Raw genomic sequence first — 19441 nt, 5'->3', positions numbered from 1 at the left:
TGGAGTGTTCAAAGTGTAGATTTTGAGTAAAAAGTAGCGTAATTGTGGTACAGTGAAGTGCTAGAAGATTTGAAGCCTTGGGAGGCAATGGAAAAAAAAAAAACCAACTGTTTTCTACTGAAGCTCACAGAGACAGATGAAGAAGACTTTTGCCTTTGAATAACTCATCCTTAAAATGCCATCCCTAGACTCATGGCCCATACACACCTCAGAGTGATGTGAAATGGGAGGAGTGAGCTCTGATAACAGCAGTTCTGGGCAGCTGACATCAGGGCAATAGAAAACTATAACAGAAGTCGTTTTCTTGTGAGAAACTCCATAGATTAACAGAAAGACACTTCTGTTTCTCTACAAAGACTGATGAAAAGACTGTAACAAGAATTGGGACTGTTTTAACCACCAAAGTTCCAAAGTTTTTGTCTCTGTTGTCATGTGAACAAGAAAATGGTGGATAGTGGGTGATAAAAAGGGTTTTTTTCTGGAAGTTTATTCTGGTGTTCTTATTATTGTAGTTTGTTAATAAACTTTCTTTATTCCTTTTAAGTTTTATGCCTGTTTTGCTCTTGTTCTAATCCATATCTCACAACAAGAAATAAGTAATTTTTTTAGTTACTGGTTTAAAACCACGACACTCATGCACTGAAGACTAGACTTGATCTGTGAGGGCACTGATAGATGTTGATAAAACTAGATTTTCTGTTAGTGATACTTCAGCAGTGTTCCAAGTATTATTCTTTTATTAAGAGTTTTGAGATGACTATTTTTGTTTCCCCTAATCCCCAGCTCCTGGAACAGGTAATTCCATGAGACTCCAGTGAGAAGAAATGAGTGCCTGTCATCTTAACAGAAACTGTTTATAGTACCCCCAGCTGGGGAGCAACACCTCAAAGTAACCCCTGATGTCAGAAAACAGAAAGCAAAGAGAAAGATTAAACTAAAAAAAAAAAAAAACCAAAACAATAATAATAAAAAGATAAAACATGTATTTTAACGATCTTGTTTCTTCAGCCAGTGTTATGGTTTGGGGGGCCTGAATAGTGATTTCACACACTTGTCACTGGCAGTGCTGCCACTGACCGATTTGCTCTCCTTATATTGCATAGCTGAACTGAGTGAAAACCAGCACATTTTAAAGTTCTTTCAAGTTCTTCCCGCGTCTGTAAAGGCAACTAGGAAGGGGATTAATCCTAGAGCTGAAATATTTCAGCTGGGGTAGCTCCCCATTCATCCTGCTTGAAGAGACCAGAAGACTAATCCCATTCCCTTCTTCCTGTTCTCTATGTAAACTGCCTTAGGGGCCTTTTAGAGTGCCTGGTCACTTATCACCACTTTCCTGCTGAAGGATACAGTCTAAGGTGACTCTGTTGGTGGGAGAGGTTGTGAGAACTGCTGTGGTTCCAGGTCCCAGCATCGGGGCTCTGCAGTATTTCAGCATGTGAAGTGGTTGTTTTCAATGGCAGGCTTCCTGGGCTGGTGGCCTTTGTTAAAACAGGCATTTATTGGGAGATAACAGTAGGGACTGGCAGCCTATTTAAATCACAGCTGAGTTTTGTATTATAAATTACATCAACTTCTGGAGTGCCAGACTTCCCAGAGACGCTTAATTCCTGCCTGACTAGGACCTTGTCCCTGTTCCAGAGACTGCAGTGTTGGCTGATTTATTTTACTGGGAGATTTCATCAAAACCTCTGGCTTTAACCTACACAGCCCTACGTGACTTGGGGTCTCCTTTTCCTTGAGATCTCCCTCTCTTCCTGAGTGTTAACATGGTAATAAATGTCACATGAAGCATTCCAGTGAGCATATCCCTGATCTAGTTAGGAAAAGCTGATGGCAGGCTAGTTTTGGGATGAGGGAAGGGTTGTGGGGGTTATACTGCTGTGAAAGGAATTCAAGTGTCTGCATAAGGACTTCTGTCACTTGTTGACAGCAGGATGATGTACGGATAGCACATGAGGAAGGAGCTGTCTGTATGTTTGTTGTCCAGGAGCAATGTTTCTCGCAGGCATGTGTATCTCACAGGAGAGGAGAGCACAGGCAGAAAGCGACATGTTAATGAAAACTCTGCAGCTTTACACCCTGTGTAAAGGTGGTGAGATGCCCCTGCAGCTTCCCTGGGGCAGTTGTGGGAGAGGGGACTTCAGAAGCAGTGGTTTCATGGGTTGAAACCCATTCACAGGGTTTCCATGTGGCTGGAGGTTAATGTCCACCTTGTGTTGTCCAACAAGGTTTCATTACCCTTTGACCAGCTGGCACCTTCTTTCTCTGAAGGACAACACTGTTTTCCAGTGCTTTTTCAATTACCCTTGCTCAGAACAATGAGCCTGGTCCTACTGGAGCAATCTGTGGATTCCTGGCTGCCACTGCTGGGTTATAAACCCAATTTGGCATCTGTTGACTTGGGAAGTGTTAGGGTCCTGTGTATAATTAATAGCACTTTCCTCCCAGGGCGCAAACTGAAGCTGATGTGCTGTAATTAGGAACACGCAGGCTCAGAGGTTGATTAAGGCATAAGGTTAATGAACTGTAAGTCCCTGTAGCAGTGGAGGAATTTGAGCACAGTGACTCCAAAATCAGCTGTGGAAGGAAAGCTGGAAAGCACTGAAGGGGACAGGCCGGGGCACTGTGCAAATCACACCCCAAAACAGACTAAAGGAGACATGCAATCCCTTGCTTTGTGAATTAGGACCTATTCCTGTCCAGAGCACTCTGGGCAATGCTGGTGGCCATGTGCTCTCTGCAGGCCATGCTGCTCGTTTCTGAACTTTCCAAAATGAGTATTGTTGGAGAAGAGTTCTGCAGAGAGCAGTGTAGAGAGTAGAGGTGACCTTGTGTTAGGGGCCCACAGCAGTTGTAACACCAAGACTGTGAAGGTCACCTGCCTGTAGAGATGAGATGGGACTGTCCCAGTTGTGCTGCCCCAGCTGGATGTCACCACCATGGGGCTAAAGTCCTGTGTCCACTAACTGCCTTTCTGTGTCTCCTCAGCTGTCTGCGACCCGCCATGCCAGAACAGGGGCTCCTGCAGCCGCCCCCAGGTCTGTACCTGTCGCTCAGGCTTCCAGGGCTTCCGATGTGAAGAAGTTGTTCCTGAGCAGGAGTACCACCCGCCTGGCGCCGTTGCTGCCTTCCAGCCCCCCACAAGCTCCCTCCGGAGGAGGACCAGCACAATAGGGCGGGATGCCTCCCTGAAAGGGGCTCAGGCGCCCATCCCACGGCACGTCCCAGCTGTGTAAGTCAAAGCGGGTTCCTGGCAGGGTGCTCTGCCAATCCCTCAGGCAACTAACACCTTGATCAGTTGGGCTACAGTCTCTGCTTCATGAGACCATTGATGAAAACTCCTCCATAGGCTGTGGTAGCTGACATAAGGGGGTCAGCTCCTGCTGTCCCTGCAAGGGACTCTGTTTCAGTCCCATGGAATACACAGGAGTGAGGTGAGCTGATGATGATCCCATGAGGAAAGAGAACTGTGAAGGTCATCTGTTTGCTTTTGTCCTGTTGGTGAACAGCCTTCATGGTAGTAACAGGGTGGACAGAGGAGTGGTGGGTAAATCTCTTTCACAAGAGGATATATTTAGAGCAATATATCCAGGTAGTACCCACAGAAGAGTACACACATATGAGGTGTGCTTGTAAGTGCTGATATTAGCAAAACAATGACACTCCCAGATGTCTCCTGGCAGACTCTAGCAATTATTGAGCCATTTGTTCTATATTTCTGAGTAATTTTGCTGTGGTTTGGATCATTTTGGTACCCAGGTGGGTACAGAAGCAAAAGTAGAGCTGTTGGAGCTCAGAGGTCCATGCAGGGGGGACTCTGAGGAGTGTGTTAAGCTCAGGGTGAGAACTGTGGCATCATCTGGTCTTTTGGGTGATGTGAGGAAGAACTTAGCGCTTCAGCACACCTTCCTCAGATCAATGCTGAGATGCTCCTGTACCTGAGCTACCACTTTTTAACAAAACTTTGTGTTTTGTGACGTCCTGCTGGATCTGTAGCTGTTTTTGCTGGATGAGGCAAGGTGTCTTTTCCTAATAAGCACTGCTACTGTGTCAGCAGCTTGATGGGGATGGAGCATTGAGAGCAGTGCCTGCTGCTGTACAACAACCCACACATATTAGTAGTTTGGGTTTTTTTAGACCATCTCCACTTTTCTGAAAGAGTCTGTGAACATGGGAGCAAAGTGTTAGACTGCATCACCCCTAGAGACCCCTATGTTTCTTGGAGCTGTTCACTCAATTGCTGGGCCAGAAAGACTGGTTTAGTTGGTAGGCACCAAAGCAGAGAATTTTCTCATGGCTTCCAGCAGGAGCCCCTCAGTCATAATCAGGAAGACATTGCAGCAAATTACAAGTGCTTAACCAGGAGGTAACTACAGTTTCTCCTTTGCTTCTCTGAACTTTTGGCTTTCTCTGTCAACATCACTTGGAGCTGCCCTAGGAGAGAGCAATTTGGCCTTTGTTTTTCTATTTCCTGCAGGTTGTTTCCAACGTGCCCATTTCTCCTACAGTAGCTACTGCCTTTCTGTCTCTTTTGAAGCAGAGGCAACACATGGGCTGGAGACAATTCTAGACTCTTGGCTGTCAACAATTTTGGTGAGGCACAAATGACTGGCAAAGATTTTACTGGCACTGAGAAGCTCACTGAAGAGGACATATCTTGGTGCCCAAATGAAAGACTATCTGATAGAAACCAAATTCAGGAAAGGCAGAGATGATGCTGGCAGGGAGAGGTGGCCAAGCCCTTGTCATTGCTGCTCTAAGAGATGCTTGCTACCCAAGTGAGCATGCAGCCCTCTCACGTGCCTGTGATCCTGGGCATTGCTGACAAGTTTCCCTGCAGTGATGACCTCCTCCTACCCCTCTGTGCTACCACTCTGTGTGGAGGGACTGGAGGGGACAGGGAACAGTGTCCTTGGAGATACAGCACCTGTTGAAGGCTTTCCCAGTAAGGAACATGACCTCAGGCTCCACACAGAGGACAGAGAGTTGTGCAGGCACTGGCAGAGCATTCTTGTCCAGTCAGTCAGACATAGCATTTAGTAATCACTGAACTGGGATTGCTGAATGCGCAGCTGCCCAATGTACCTTAAATCCTCTGGCACTATCCCAAGGAAATAGGACTCCATTAAGGACCACACTATGCTGTTCCTCATTCCCTCCCCATGATGGAGGATCATTGGATGTCACCTTTATCCCATGCTTCAGCAAGAGAATTTGACTATTGTCCTCTGCAATGGCCACAGGCAGGACACCGGGACATGTCCACCACTGACTGCCTTCTGGAGATATCCTGAAGGATTTACTGAGGCTGCTGTGTGTCTCTCCAAGAGGGAGTTGTCACCATACCTCTGGGTGCTGTGCTGCCCAGGCAATGTTTAACAGGTCTGCTTTGCAGGCAGGTGGAGGGCTGCCTGCACCCTGGCACTGGTCTGCATTGAAATGCCTCTCTTCAGCCCCTGGGTGCTCTTCTGTACAATTCACTTGGATTTTTTCTGTGGTCTGTGGAACTTATAACATGGTGTGGTACTGCATGACTTAAAAGTCTTATTGCTGTTAGAAGAGTTGTTTCCCAAATGTTTTTGAGTGTCCCTTTCAGCATGCCAACTTCTGGGCTAGCTGCAGAGCCTGTAAGAGCGAGCATCTGCAGCCAAAGGCATGGTCTTGGCCATACCCTTCCATTGCTTCACTTGTTGGTCCCCATCTGGTCTCTGTGTGAGTTGGCTCAGTTCCATAAACCAGAAAAAAAATGAACACAGCAAAATAAAGGATAATTTTCTGTCACTTTAGTGAGTGAAATTGGCTTATTGGAAGATCATGAGACCAGAAGAATTGGACAGAATTGCAAGTCTAGCAGTGAAGAGGAGGAAAGAAGGGGACTCCCCTTTTGGTGGTGGGGAAGTCACTTCTTAGGCTGGTTATTTGTCTCATGAAAGCACACTCTTAGACTTGTCTGAACTTGCAGTGACAACATCATCCCTTTCCACTGAAGTACTTTCTGTGCTTTCACATGAAACTTTCTTCATACAGTTGGGCTGTAGTAGCAAAAGCAGGAAGTTTGTCCTAAAAGAGCAAGGTAGAGCTCTCTCATGTTTGCAATCATGAGGACTGGTTTTTAGGCACTGCAAACTCAGAGCTACATTCACTGGAGTTCAGGTGACTGTCAAGTGTGAGAGGAACAGCTTGGATTGTCAGGTCCGTGGTCTGCTCCAGGATGAGGGGGGGTTGTGCTGGTGGATACTGACCTTTTCTAGTCAATCTGCCACAATTTCACAGGAGCTGGTTTACTTGTCTGATTTGTCAATAAGGAAGAGGTAGAAGAAACTCTTGAATGGTATAGCGGATGGAGGACACTGGTGGTTCTAGGTCAGTGGTTGTGAGAAGACTCTGAGTTCCCTGACAAACACCCAGTCCCTGACCTCCCTGTACATTTGCATTGGTAAGAAGCAGGAGTTGCACAAGAGTGGGAGCTTATAGACATCTAAGCCTTGTCTTGCTGTGCCAAGACAGGAAATCAATCCTCACATGAGTGAATTTGCATTCTCCTTTTGTTTCTTTCCATCTATATTGGCTTTATTTGTGATTGTTTGTACAGAGCTAACAATCAGAAGCTCTGAAGCCATGCACTAGAACAGTTCTATATTAGATTCCCTACAAACAAGCAACAAAACCCATGAATCCTCCACAGAGACCTGGTCTCTAAGAAGAGATTGGGTTGCTTTTGGTTTCAATGTGCTCTGAAGTGAGTCTTCAGAGAGAGTTAAGAGAGCAGCCAGCTGAATTAGTTAGGAACTGCCTGGACCAAAATATTCCCCACTTACCTGAGTGGTGGGACTGCTTTAAAGTGATTTCTTATCCTCATCTAGTTGGACTTGCTGCTTATCATGACTGCACCTTCACTGTGGGGAGTAATCTGGTCTGGAGGAAGGAAGTCTTTGGGAGTCTGTAGGAGTCCAAAAAGTGTTGGTGAAGAGCACAACCAGACAGCTGCCTGTTTTCATGGTTCTGCTTCTTGTATGTATGTGCTTCTGGTTCTGCTTCAGGCCCTCCAGAGCTTTGGAAGGACAAGTGGCCTTCTGTGGCTTCCCTGCCAGGAGAGCCCAGGAAGTGCAGCTGGGACAGCAGGAGATGTTACTGTCAGTCCTCTACCCTCAGGGTACCTTCTCGCCCTTGCTGAGAAGTGGCAGCTCCTTGAGCAACAGGGCTGTACCAGTCATATGCAACTGGTTGTACTGGTTGGTTCGTATTTTCACCTGTCAGATGTGAGGGCTAGTGAATGGACCTGTGGGCATTCCCACTGTAGCTGTCATAGATCCTTTTCTGGGTGTCCTGGCAGTCTTGGAAAGATGTGGATGTGAAGGCCAGCTTGAACATTGTGCTGAGCACAGGCGTCAGTGCTGTGGAGCTACATGTAGCCATCAGTGTTTCTGTTTGGAGAGGTACCAGGTAAGAAACACTCCATCCTTGGCTTGCCTCTGTGGTGTGCAATCTCTCTTCTCCCTGGGACTGAAGAAGAGGATATATTCAGTCTTACTTGAGCTCAGCCCTTGCCCAGGGAAGGACTAGACTAGGAGAAGAGCAGCTCTGGCTCCCCTTTACTGACACCAGAGCTGGTGATGCTCAAACTGTCATCCCTGGAAATAAGGCTAAGCAATGAGTACTGCTCCCCAGGTCCCTGCAGCAGGCTGTGGCTCACTGGAGACTTGGAGTCAGCTGTCTGAGGGAGCCTGTGGAGACTTGTTAGCTGCTGCAGAAGCTGAGAGGCCCTCATTCTGTGCCGGTTGGAACATCAAGTGCTCTGAGAGAGCAAAATCCTGGGGGTGTTAGAGGCCCTCCCGGTGTGGACTAGCTGCAAATCCTCCCTCTTCTTGATCTCAGCCTGAATGTCTGCCTGGAGAAGCAAAGCCCTGATGGATGATTGTGCGGGTGGAGTTGCACCTCAGCCCAGAAGCTGAGCTAAATGGAAACAGCTTTGTTTTCCTAAGGCTGGAGTATCAGCAGAATTCATGTTTATTTAGCAGGGAGTGGAAAGGGTTTTGCCCCTTACCCTCAGGATGGCTGACCAGATGCCTTTGACTCTGGGCAGTGTGTGTGGAGGGTTCTGTTGCTGCCACCTGAGAAGGTCCCTTCTGCCAGGAGTGTTGCACATAAATCTGTAGCCAGCATTGTGCAAGGGAGCTGTGCTGCCTGGAAGAGACGTATGTGCTGGATGATGGCTGCTTGCAAAGCAAGGCATCCTTCCTCTGAAGATGAGATGTCTAGGACCTGTAAAGCATTTCCCCACTAATGCAGGCAAGGGAAAAGGGCATAGCTGTGGTGTAAGGTGCTGAGACACGGTGCAGACAGCTTAATGCAGCTAAGCTCTTGAGGGCAGGGAGCTTCCTCTGAGAGGGTTCTGTTTAGGCAAGGCAGTTGCTGGGAGTTGCCTGGTGTTTTCAGGATGGAAAAGGAAGAAGGCTGAGTTGCAACATGCCTGGCCCACTGATTTCTGATCTCAGACTCCCTTCTGCAGCACCCTAGAGGAGACATCTCCTCCCTTCCTGATGAGAGGAAGGGCTATACGCAGCCCTTGAGGAGCTGTGGCAAGCATTCCTGGCCTGGGAACACTGGGAACCTCATGCCAGCAGGCAGGCTCTGCCAAAATCTCTGTTCTCTCTCCTGGAAGTGAAGGATTAGAACAGCAGGGAGCAAGCAGACGGGAGGATCTTGGGTGTGTGGCAGAGGTTGCTGGATGGAGAAAGTGTATTTCCCCCCATTTGAAAATTGCTCTGTTTCATTTGAAAATCCTGTTCTGGTGGTAGTCAAATGTCAAGCATGACCCATTGCAAAGGGGAGTGGAGCCCATGGGTGGATACAAAGCTGTGTGCCCTGGGCTGGCCATTTAAAGCACAACATTGAGAACTGTGGCTTGGCAAAATCAGCTTGATGAGCTTGTTGTCATTGAGGACTAGCAGATAGAACAAAAAGTTCACTGCAAGGTCACTTGCTTTTTAAAGATGCTGCTCCGAACAGAGACAGATTTGTCTTAATTGTTAAAGCAGGATCTGGAGCCTCCTGTCTTGCCAGCTTTGAACTTTCCACATTTATGAGAAAAAGGGGAGCTTGCTTACTGCCTTACTTGGGTTGCTGATGAGTGTTCAGGACTGTTTCCTACCATATGTCCAGCACTAGGAGGAGGTCTATACTATCTGCCTACTTACTGAATGCATCTTCTGCTCTTCTCCTCACTCAGTCCACATTTATGAGTGTTACAATTTATTAATATCCAAATATTAGAGAAAATTAAAGCCAGCCCTTGATGAGAAGCATTCCCCCCCATTTAAGTGCATTCTTGTGGCATGGGCTGTGGCAGCTTTCCCACTTCATTTGGTATGGGAGCAGCCCAGGAGATCCACAGTGCATGATGTTTAATTCCCAGGGTAAAACACCAGTTCCAGCCTTGTGCCACTACAGTGCCTTTATGCTTGTTACTTGAATGGCATATTTTCCAGTGCAGATAAACCCTAACTGCAGCTTTCTGAAGTGCTTCCCTTCGGCAATATGGTTTTCACAAGGTGGCCAAACATTTACGTTCCTTGATCCAAAGCCAACTTTGAGTAGATATCTGAGACATTGTTAAAAAATTGAAACTAAAAAGCCAGTGCCACTCAGGGTGAGAATATGTGAAAAGGAAAATATGTCACTCAGGACAATGAGATCTCCATAAGCTCCAGATCTCGGCCCCTTTCCTGCTTTGACATAGTCAAAAGTCCTTGGCAAGCTGGATGAGAAACTTAAAGGAAAATCTCAAGCTACTCAAGAGGAGCGTAAATGCCATTTTTCTTATATAAAAATACTCCTATTTTTAAATTACATTATATACCTTCTCTAGTCTGGCACCAGATTCAGCTGCTTTATTTTCTAGTGTTTTAAAGCTGTCAGCACAATTCTGGTTTATATGTTTTATGTATTTACTTTCTAGGGGGTTGCATACCCTTCAGAGCAGCAGGAGAATAGCTGGCTTTCAGGCCCCTTTTTTAAACTCCAAATATGGTCTTTACATTAGACCTGTTTCTTTCTGCCCCTCTTTGGAAGCCATTCCTATAGCTTAATGCAGTCTTTAGGCAGTTTAAATGTACTTTTCCTTCTAACTGAAAGAAGATTGTTGCTACTGTCAGCTTAATCTGAGACTCCATGCAAGAGAGCAGGGTGCAGGGCAAATACACTGTACATGTGGTAGGTAAGGTAGTACAGAAAATCCAGTTTATAGCCTATTTTATATACTATACATATATCATTTGGGACACTTATGACAATACAATTTATATAGCTGTTCTATAAAAAAGAAAGTTATTAGAAGAGCACTAAGGCTACATGATCAAATGCTGGGAGAGTTTTCCTGATGCCTGAATTAGGATTGTCATCTATCTTGCTTTCAGCTCCCTTGTGCCTGTGGATTACTGCAGTTTCTCATACCTGACTGTGTGTTGCCTTTTTTGGTTTAAACTGATACTTCAGTAAAATCAAAGCTGTTCTCTTTAGTTGTGAACGTTTCCCATAAATCACCAGTGCTAGCAGGAAGCAAGGGATTAATTGAAGTTGATTTGATACAAGAAGTGGTTGAAATTAAGATCTAAAAGTCTCCATATAAATCTACTTGTTCTCTTTTCCATTCTTCAAAAGCATCCTGAGAAATGCTGCCCTGAGTGCTTGGTGCTTGGTGGGATTAGTACCTTGCTCTCCACACCACCTCATTTTTTTTTTCACCTGCGTGAAGGTTCTCATTTAGGCAGAAACTAAACATCTAGGCAGGAATTAAGAAGACATTCAGGATGGAAAAATCTTATCTGATACTGCTAAAGGAAAAATATCCTCTATGGGAGGAAGAAACCTGGAAGGAGAGGCTAAGATTTTTCGGCATAGAAGTAAACAGCAAATTAGTCAATGGAGGGTAATGCATGTGGTGCATACCAGAGACGGATGGACTTTGGAGGCAAAAGACCCAAATCAGATGAGGTGGTTTTTTTTCCTGTACACCCTGAGCTCCTGCTCTGAGTCAAGGAATTCTTTATTGCCAGAAAAGATCTTGACAAATTGGAAAGAATTCTGAGGGAGGGAGGGAGGGAGCTGAGGGGAATGGTTAACAGACCCACATTTGCAAAACTGAGCCAAATGTTGGCCTTGGAGGATGAGGAACATACTTGGAGGCTGAGGCTATCAGGATGGGGCAGAGTGTATTAGGTTGCCTGTAGCCTTGGCAGGGTGGCCATGGTAATTTTTCAACGGTATGGCTTTCTAAAAAGCAATGTGCCAAACTATTCCAGGGATGTAATAACAGGTTGATAATGACACTGGAGCTTTGCCTTCCCCATGACTTTGGAGCTGTGCTGTTGCAGAGCTGGGGTGCAGGGGTGGCCAAAGCAGGTGCAGTGCTCCGCATCCCTTCTCAAGGAGCAGGCTGGGAAACCTGTTCCTCCCTTACAGCCCTTGGTGTGGGTACTGAAGGCCACGTACTGAAGGTACATGAGAGAGGTAGAGCAGATTCGTGGTCATGGAGTCACTGGCTTTGCCATCAGGCATCGTGCTTACATGGCTAGGAGTCTTCTGGCTAGTGAGCAAGTGGAGGGATGCAGCCAGTGCAGAACAGTGCAGAATAAACATCACTGGGATGCTCATTCCCTGATCGTCAGCAGGGATGAGACTTCAAGAGTGGATAGCAAAGGTTACATCCCAGCTCAGCTCTCATGGATTGAGTGCTGCAGGTGCAGGAATTCTGCGTGTGGCTGGGGATGGAGCGATGTGAGAAGACCTATCAACACTGAGGTAATAGATCCAAAGGCCAGGACATCCTGCTGGGTGTTTAACCATTATTTTAGCTTAAAATATGTCTTAGATCTACAGTGTTCCCAGGATGAGTGGGAGACCACCTGCTGTAGATGAAAAGCCTTCACTTCTTCAGATGAGAGCACTACACACGTCTCTTCACGTTGTTGCTCTCATGCTGTGTGTGTGTGTTCAGCCACAAACTCTTCACCCCACTCACATGCCTGGAATGAGAGAGGCCTTTCCAGCCCTCCCCCTGTCCTGTGTAGAGCAGTGGGCAGGCAGCTGACTCCCCCCACTCCCAGGGGTGCCTGTGGGTGCGAGGATGAATAGGCTAAAGTGTTTTTTCAGGGCTTTGAATCTGGCAGCCTAGTGAAGGGGGTGGGTGTTGCTAGTCAACAAGATGGAAATGAAACTCAAATGTGCTTGTTTTCTCATTGCGTTATGGGGGAAATGAGTGACCTCCCCGCAGCCAATATTGAGCTTTTCTCTGGCTAATGCCCCTGCAGCAGGTTTCATTAGATGGCAGCCAGGCCCTCAGCTTGCAGCTGTTGTGTCTTGTGGAAACAGAGGACCCTTTGAGACAGAGATATGTGTGCTTGTGTGTACATGCACAGGTTGATATCTTGTCCTCTCCTCTTGTTTGCCACTGCCCTAAATACAGATTCTTCCCTGCCAGGTAGGACCCTGTCCTGGGGAGGATGGGGAGTAGGAGAGGGACAGAGGAGGTGTTGCTGTGGTTGGTGGGGAGGTTGACCCTAAGTGGGGTGGTCACACTTTGTGACTCACAGCCCAGCTCTCTGACTATGCCAGCAGCTTCTGCCGACGTTTGTGGTGGTGCAAAGGCTGTGGCTGTGGGGTGATGTCTGCAGTAAACGGTGACATTGATGGAGACCTTCATGTGATGGCAGCTGGATGTGTCTCTAATCACTAAGGTGTGTGACTGCCTGTGTGACTGCATTTGGCAGCAGTGCTGTGCCTGTTGGTTGTGCTGCTCAGCACCAGCCCCTCTGTGCAGCAAGGGGAGCGAACTGAGGCAGCTTTCTCATTGTTTCAGCCCAAAGGAGTGAGTTGAGCACCACAGGCCAGCCTGGGAAGTTCTGCCAGAGAGGTGATAGCTTTCCTGGTCTCCCTCACCATCTAAATCCCTGTTTAGTCAAGGAAGGTATGGCCTAAATGTGGCATTTGTAATCAAGTAGCCTGGTGTGGTTCCTCTGTTGGCTCCACTTGAAGCTCAGAGCAGTTGCAGGCTGCATTTTTATTTTTGGCATTGGCCTGCACTCCAGCTCTGGAGACAAGCAGATTGCAGACAGCTCTTTATCACATTTGACATTTGGAAATTATGATTCTGGCCATTTAATGGGTCAGCACTCAGGTCTAATGGATCCAACCATGAGCACAATCTGCAGCTCCAGGTGACCACCTGATGCCATGCCTTTGTGCAGGGCATGTTTCTGCGGCCTCGCTGGGCCAGGCAGGTGCTGTTCCCATGCTTGGAGAGCTGGACTTCTTCCAGGGAGTCAGTTGCTCACTGCCTAATACATGAGAGCAAGGAAGAGCATTCAGTAGAGTGGCAGGTGGCATTTGTGGCACATGTGGCAAGGGAAAGGCATTTAATATCAGCAGAGAGCTGTGTTGGGGGCATGTGAGCAGCCACTTTGGATAAGGAGCAAATTAGATCCCAAGAGACTGGTTAAAATGAACGTGTTAGCTGTCTGTGAGCTTAGAGGGGTTCAGTTGAGTATGTGGCATCTGGCAACTCCTGAACAGATAAAATTAGAGTTCCCAGCCCTCTCCCTCTTCGTTCTCACACAGTACATGGCAGGCTGGGAGCCAGCTAGGATGGCCCTGCAGCACTTGCACTGCTCTGGGGGCCAGAAGAAGGAGGATGCCAGGGTGGTGGTGGTGGTGGTGGAGTCTGAGCTTGGTGGAATGAGGCAGACAGCTGGTGACTCTGCTGTCCCATGGACTTGCACATCTGCTGCTACAGTTTGTAGTGAAAGATTCATAGAAATCTTGGCCAGCCACTGGCACATGTCAAGTGGAGCAGGTAGCTGGAGTTACCACAGCAATATGGCACAGGTGAGAACCCAAAATAAGAGCCATGTGGGCTCTGTGAGAGCTTCTTAGTTGCTGTCATAAGGGATAGGGCTGGCATCTGGGTGCTGGTCTGACATGGCTCATGGCATGTGCCAGTGACAGAGTATACTGTGTGGCACGGAGCCTGACACGTGTTCCTGGCCCTGCAGCCCCACTTTGTGAGTGCTGTTTGTGCCCTTCCACACAAAGGCAAAGGATGGCATCAGTGCCAACAGCAGCTCTAGAGGTCTTGAAGGGAAAAAAAGATTTGGATGACTTGCAGCTTGTGATGGTCCAGGTGCCTGTGTCTTGTGTGTCTTGTGTGTCTTGTGTGTCTTGTGTGTCTTGTGTGTCTTGTGTGTCTTGTGTGTCTTGTGTGTCTTGTGTGTTTTGTGTGTCTTGTGTCCCATCTTGCATGACATCTGGCTGTAGGTGTCTGTGAACCTGGCACAAAGGCACCACCATTCTTGTGGCCCGCATGGTACATTGATTCTGCTTGGCTCTCCCAAGAAGGTCTTCTGCCTGTGGGATGCTGGTGGCTGCTTCTCCTGTGCAGGAGAACTTCCCTTGCATTTCACCAAACACTGGGGAACATGGGCTTCAGACTTCAGGGTCTCCCACATTTGAATGGGAGGTACCAGGGCTGAAGACACCAGCAGGAGGGACAGCAGGGAGGTTTCAGTGGTATTTCTGCTGCTCCTGGAGATAACAAACTAAGACAGGATTTATGGACATAATGTGGGTGGGCTTGAAGTCAGGTGCCTTGTATGGTGTGGTTTTCCCTCTCCTCCCAGAGTCTTACCAGAGCTGTCTTCCTTGTCAGCATGTTTGTGAGCTAATTGACAATAAACTTAATGGTCTCTAAGCAATGCCTCTCCTGTGCTCCAGGGCCTGCCGACTGAGCCATGAATCCTTTCTGCCTGCTGAGGAACCTATTTGGAGTCCAAGAAAGGGGAAGTTTCTGGTTTGCAGTCAATTTACTCCTTTCCAAGGCTGGCTGCTTCTCTTTCCCCCATAGACACAGATGCTGGTGTTAAGGCTGCCCATTCTTCTGTGATGCTTTAGTGGAAAATCAGCAACTGCTGAGCATTACAAAGGGGGAAGTGAATCACTGATTTTGGTCCCTGTGGCCCCAAGCAGGGAGGGCATCTTGCCAGAGTGACAGGCAGATGAACAAGACAGACACCGAGTATATTGTTCAGCATTTAAAATCCAGAGGAGAACCTGCCTGTTGCCCTGGCAGGTTATCAGGGCCTGAGCATGACTCTATTCTGGCTGAGCCCACTCATCTTGGAGATGCACATGCAGGCTGCAGTCTGGAGTAGCTGGGGTGGACTTACCAGTGCTGCAGTGGCTCCCCTCTGTGGGACTCTGCTCCCAGCCCCATGGGCAGCACATCCTTTCTGGGTACCTAGAGGCAGCAACTGCATCCCAAGCAGCAAGCTGGTTATATTTAGAGAGCTGGAGCTTTTTGGACCCTGGGATGGGGTTTCCTGGACCCTGGGAATATAGTTTCTTCTCTGAGAGCTGTTTATCTTCCGATTTGTTTTCACCAGTGCTATGGTTGCCCTTCTGAGAACTGCTCCTTAGGTCTCAATAGTCTCTGTCATCTCTCCCTGATATTCAGCACGGTGAAGGTTTGTTTCAGCTGTAACAGTGAATTTCCAATCCTCATCTCTCCAGCCCTTGCCTTGTCTGGGGTTAGTGCCCCTCCCTGCTGACCACACTGCCCAGGACTCACTCTCTCCACAGTGCCTCAAGCCATCCACCCTGCTGTGGTCTGTCAGGCTTTGGCTGGGGAGAGGGTGAGGCAGGCTGGATGAAAAACCAGTAATACTCTTGTGGTACTTGGCTCTGCATTTCCTTTACACAAATAGAAAAAAAAAACCCACGGTTTCCCAGCTCACTAGCAATCTGGCCAAAGTCAACAGCTGGATGAAGAGCAGCCGATAGAAGCTAAGTCCAGGAAAGACTGAGGTGTTGCTTCTGGGGAGAGGGAAGTGCTTTGAAGAGTTTGCCATCTTTGCCTCCAGCTCCAAGGAGGATGCCTGGTGTTAAGTCACTAAGAGAACAGTTTGCCCACCTGTGCTCCCTCTGGCTTTTGCTTACCCAGAGAACTATGATCATCAGAAGTGATCAGGGATTTGAAAATGCTTTCTATATACAGTGAGTTTGGAAAACAGTATTGTTTTCTGGATACCTCAGTCTCAGTGATTTAGACTTGGTGACTTTGTGACTCTGTGTATCTAATCTTTAAAAAAAACCCTGTGGTTGATTCAGAAAACAGAGATCCTCCTATCCATCTGTGCACTTTCTGGGAGTCTGACAGCTCAGTCCTCAGTGGAGTGACAGGAAATCACTCACCTGTTTTGTTCAGAGAACAGGCACCCTGTAGGTTCATCTGGGACTGGCAGGAGAGCCATGATATGCAGGGCATACAATATTTTTGTACCTTCTCTACCCTGCTAAGCCTAAAGTAAATACAGAGAAGAGTGCAAGTGGCACCAAAATTCATTGAAAATAAAATGTTTACACAAAAAATTGCTGTGTCAATTTGTGGGATCCCTTGCTGAATGAAATACAGGTGTTATTTGGGTTCTGCAGGGATATGTAGCACTAGAATGTAGGGGACCAGACCTCCCTTAGTTCTCTTGACTTCTAGCATATGTCCTTGGGCTTATAGGGAATCCAGGTCAGTGACCTGCACCTCAGAATAGGGCAGCTAAAAGCACTTGTTGGATAGTTTTGAACTGTTGAAGATGTGGGTCAGTCTGTCTGCACAGCTCCCTCCCATTCCAAATCTCTTAATTTTGATAAGCACCTAGTACCTGTTATAGGTATTTCCATGTGAAGGTGACTGAGGTCACTCAGACAGAGCCCTTTCAGCTGGTAGGCATTGGCAGGAGCACACACATACATGCTCCTGGAAGGAGAACGCTGCTCCCTTTGCCTTCCCTCCTTGCCCCATGTTCTGTCCTGGACCACTGCTGCTGTGAACTCCAGAGGTGGGGAGACAGGACAGCCCAGAAGGAGAGGTGTCCTAGGAGTCTGCATGCTGATTTTGCCCTACAGGCTGTGCCTGACACAGAGAGTTGTCAGGATCTCTGATGGATGAAGAGCAGGGAAACCAGCTGCTTGGAAACAGGCTGTGAAGGAAGGGACCAGTGCCTCTTTGCAGAGATCTGCGCTGGCCATGTGCCTGGCTGAAGGAGTGGAAGTGAGTAATACCACGTTGAGGGAGGCTGTAAGACTGAATATGAGGCCCTGGGACTTTAAGTGACTGGAACATAGTACTTGAAGTGTCAAACTCCTCTGTCTCTTCTTTGCCTCTTCTCAAGCAGGTGGAGGCATGGAGCGTGGTAACACAAGCTCCACACTCTGCTGATTTGGAGCTACCCCACGTTTCCCATGCTCACTCTTAGCCCTAGGACAGCCACACCAATGAGAGAACCTGTAGCAGTGCAGATCCCTGGGAACTGGCCAAGCTCTGGCCTTATGCTCACTGAGATCCATCCAAAGGATAGGGATTGCTAATGGTTTCTGGTCAGATCAGTGCTGCTGCGGTGAGCTCAGGTGTATTTCCTGAGACACTTCAAGCAAGCCAGTCCCTGTCTGCCCAGCCTGGACTGGAGGTTTGGAGGGAAAAAAACCTCTGTTTTGTACTCCCTGACCATGAGCCAGCTCACAGCATGACAAATTGAGATGGAAAGATGTCTTTTGCCATTGATTTCTGCAGCCCAGGCTAGAATGGTGTTACTCAACTCAGTCCACAAATCCCAGTGCTCATCTGCCTAGAATAGAACCAAATAAACAAATTAATTCAAAGCAAATCTGACCCTCCTCATACCTCCTCCCTGCTTCAGCTCACACTGGAATGCTTTGCCAATGGGATCTCAGTAGGATGACTTTTCCTCAAGTGTTGCAAACCATAATGTTCCTACTCTGTTTTTCCTTTGTGAAGTTGGCACTGCCCCTTGTAGTAAGGTCAAGTAATCCCTTTTTCTTTGGAAATGAAATGTTAATGATTATTTTATTTAAAGTCCTTCACATGTTGTTGTTATGGGGTTTTGTGGGTTTTATTACAAAATTTGGTAATCCTGGGAATGACAAGAGATGTTTCCTAAAGCCAAAGGGGTGAAGTTCCTTCAGGCAAGCAGTGTGTAGAGACCAGCCAAGCTCTGCTACTTGCACATAGCAAGCTCCCTTTTCTTAAGGGTAGACATGATATGAGGATTTTCAAGCAGGAGAGCTGATTTCCCTGTATTATGCTACCTGTCACCTTCACCCAGTGACTCTCCAGAACTCAGGGCCTGCACTGACAGTCACTGTTTGTTTGGGGGAATGCAGTTCTTTTCCTCAGGGTGCTTCCATCTCTGCAGCAAAAGACCCTGGAATCCCAGCCGTGTCCACCCATAGGGCTGTGCCTGGTCCTTACTAGAGATCAGAGAACAAATGTGACTGAGCTTCCAAGGCTTGGTAGCTCTTCCCTAGCCTCCCTAGAGTTCCATATGGCTTTTCCTTTGTCACTAACAAAACTAGCAGTAATAAAGCAGTACATAACAGGCATCAGAAGTTCCTCTTCTGGCTGCAGGGCTGAATTAGTAGCTCAGCAATGTGTGGGCAGGTCATGCCTGGCCACCCTGGCCGTCTGGGGTAGGTGGTACTCTGCAGAGTCTCAGGGGAGCTTCTGAAAGAGACTGAGGTAGAACTGAAACAAGGTTCATTTCTTTTTAATTATTCTGGCTAGCCTTGCTGATTATTGAAAAGCGAGTGTTATTTGCTGTCCTCATCTCAGTTTAGATCTTGATTTTAACAAGACAAGAAATACATTTGTCAGCAGACTCTCTTCTCCTGAAGAGGTGGTATCAGGAGTTTGGGAATCTGCTGCTGAGGTTTTTGCAGAAGGAAGACAGCTATCCTGCTGCATGTAGGCATGCTTTCTAGTAAGGAATAATTTTGCTTCAGTTTGCAGATGTTTTTAGCTCTTTACACCTGGCATTTTGTTCCTATGGAGAAACCTGTTCCCTCTAATCAGAGCACCTCTTCATCTTCTTTATCCTAAATTGAAGAGATTGAATACTTTAGGTTTCCTACAGATAGGCATTTTCACCAGTCCTCCAATTATTTCTGTCATGTTTTTTCCTGTATTCCCTCCATTTTTTTGACATCCCTTAGAAGATGTGACATATTTTACATCACAGCTAGGATGATATTATAGAATGTATACATCCTCCTGTGATGAGGACGTGTAGGGAGGCAAAAATATCTCCCTGTTCCTGACGTGTTTCAATGTCCTAATGTCAGGGCATTGAACTGACAGTTCATATTTAATTGCTTGTCATTAGCCCTGAAATCTTTTCAGAATTTCTGTTTTCCAGGATCATCTCCAACTATCTGCAGCTGCTGCCTGCATTCCTTCTTCCTAGAAGTGTAATCCTGCATTTGGCTCTATTAAAATCCCATGTTGCTTGGATGTATTTACCCTCCACAGAGATCCAAACTGCTCTGTGTGATTGCTCTGTTCTCATCACTATACACCACATTGCAAATTTTTGTGTCAGCA

General features: G+C 47.2%; 1 protein-coding gene across 5 annotated transcripts in view; it reads left to right on the top strand.

Annotated features, from left to right (window-relative positions):
• Nucleotides 1-19441, top strand: part of LTBP2 (latent transforming growth factor beta binding protein 2) — a 73031-nt gene that overhangs the window by 12473 nt on the left and 41117 nt on the right. For 4 of the 5 annotated variants that reach the window (XM_058835601.1, XM_058835584.1, XM_058835592.1 and 1 more), the window contains exon 3: nucleotides 2989-3232. The exons of the other annotated variant lie outside the window; for it this stretch is intronic. In XM_058835601.1, the coding sequence (XP_058691584.1) occupies nucleotides 2989-3232 (244 nt within the window). The remainder of the gene's footprint in view (nucleotides 1-2988; nucleotides 3233-19441) is intronic. 5 annotated transcript variants of the gene reach the window in all.

Source organism: Poecile atricapillus, chromosome 1 (genome assembly GCF_030490865.1).
Source record: "Poecile atricapillus isolate bPoeAtr1 chromosome 1, bPoeAtr1.hap1, whole genome shotgun sequence".
Taxonomy (NCBI): domain Eukaryota; kingdom Metazoa; phylum Chordata; class Aves; order Passeriformes; family Paridae; genus Poecile; species Poecile atricapillus.
Note: the sequence above shows the minus strand (reverse complement) of the source record. Positions and strands in the feature narration are given on the sequence as shown.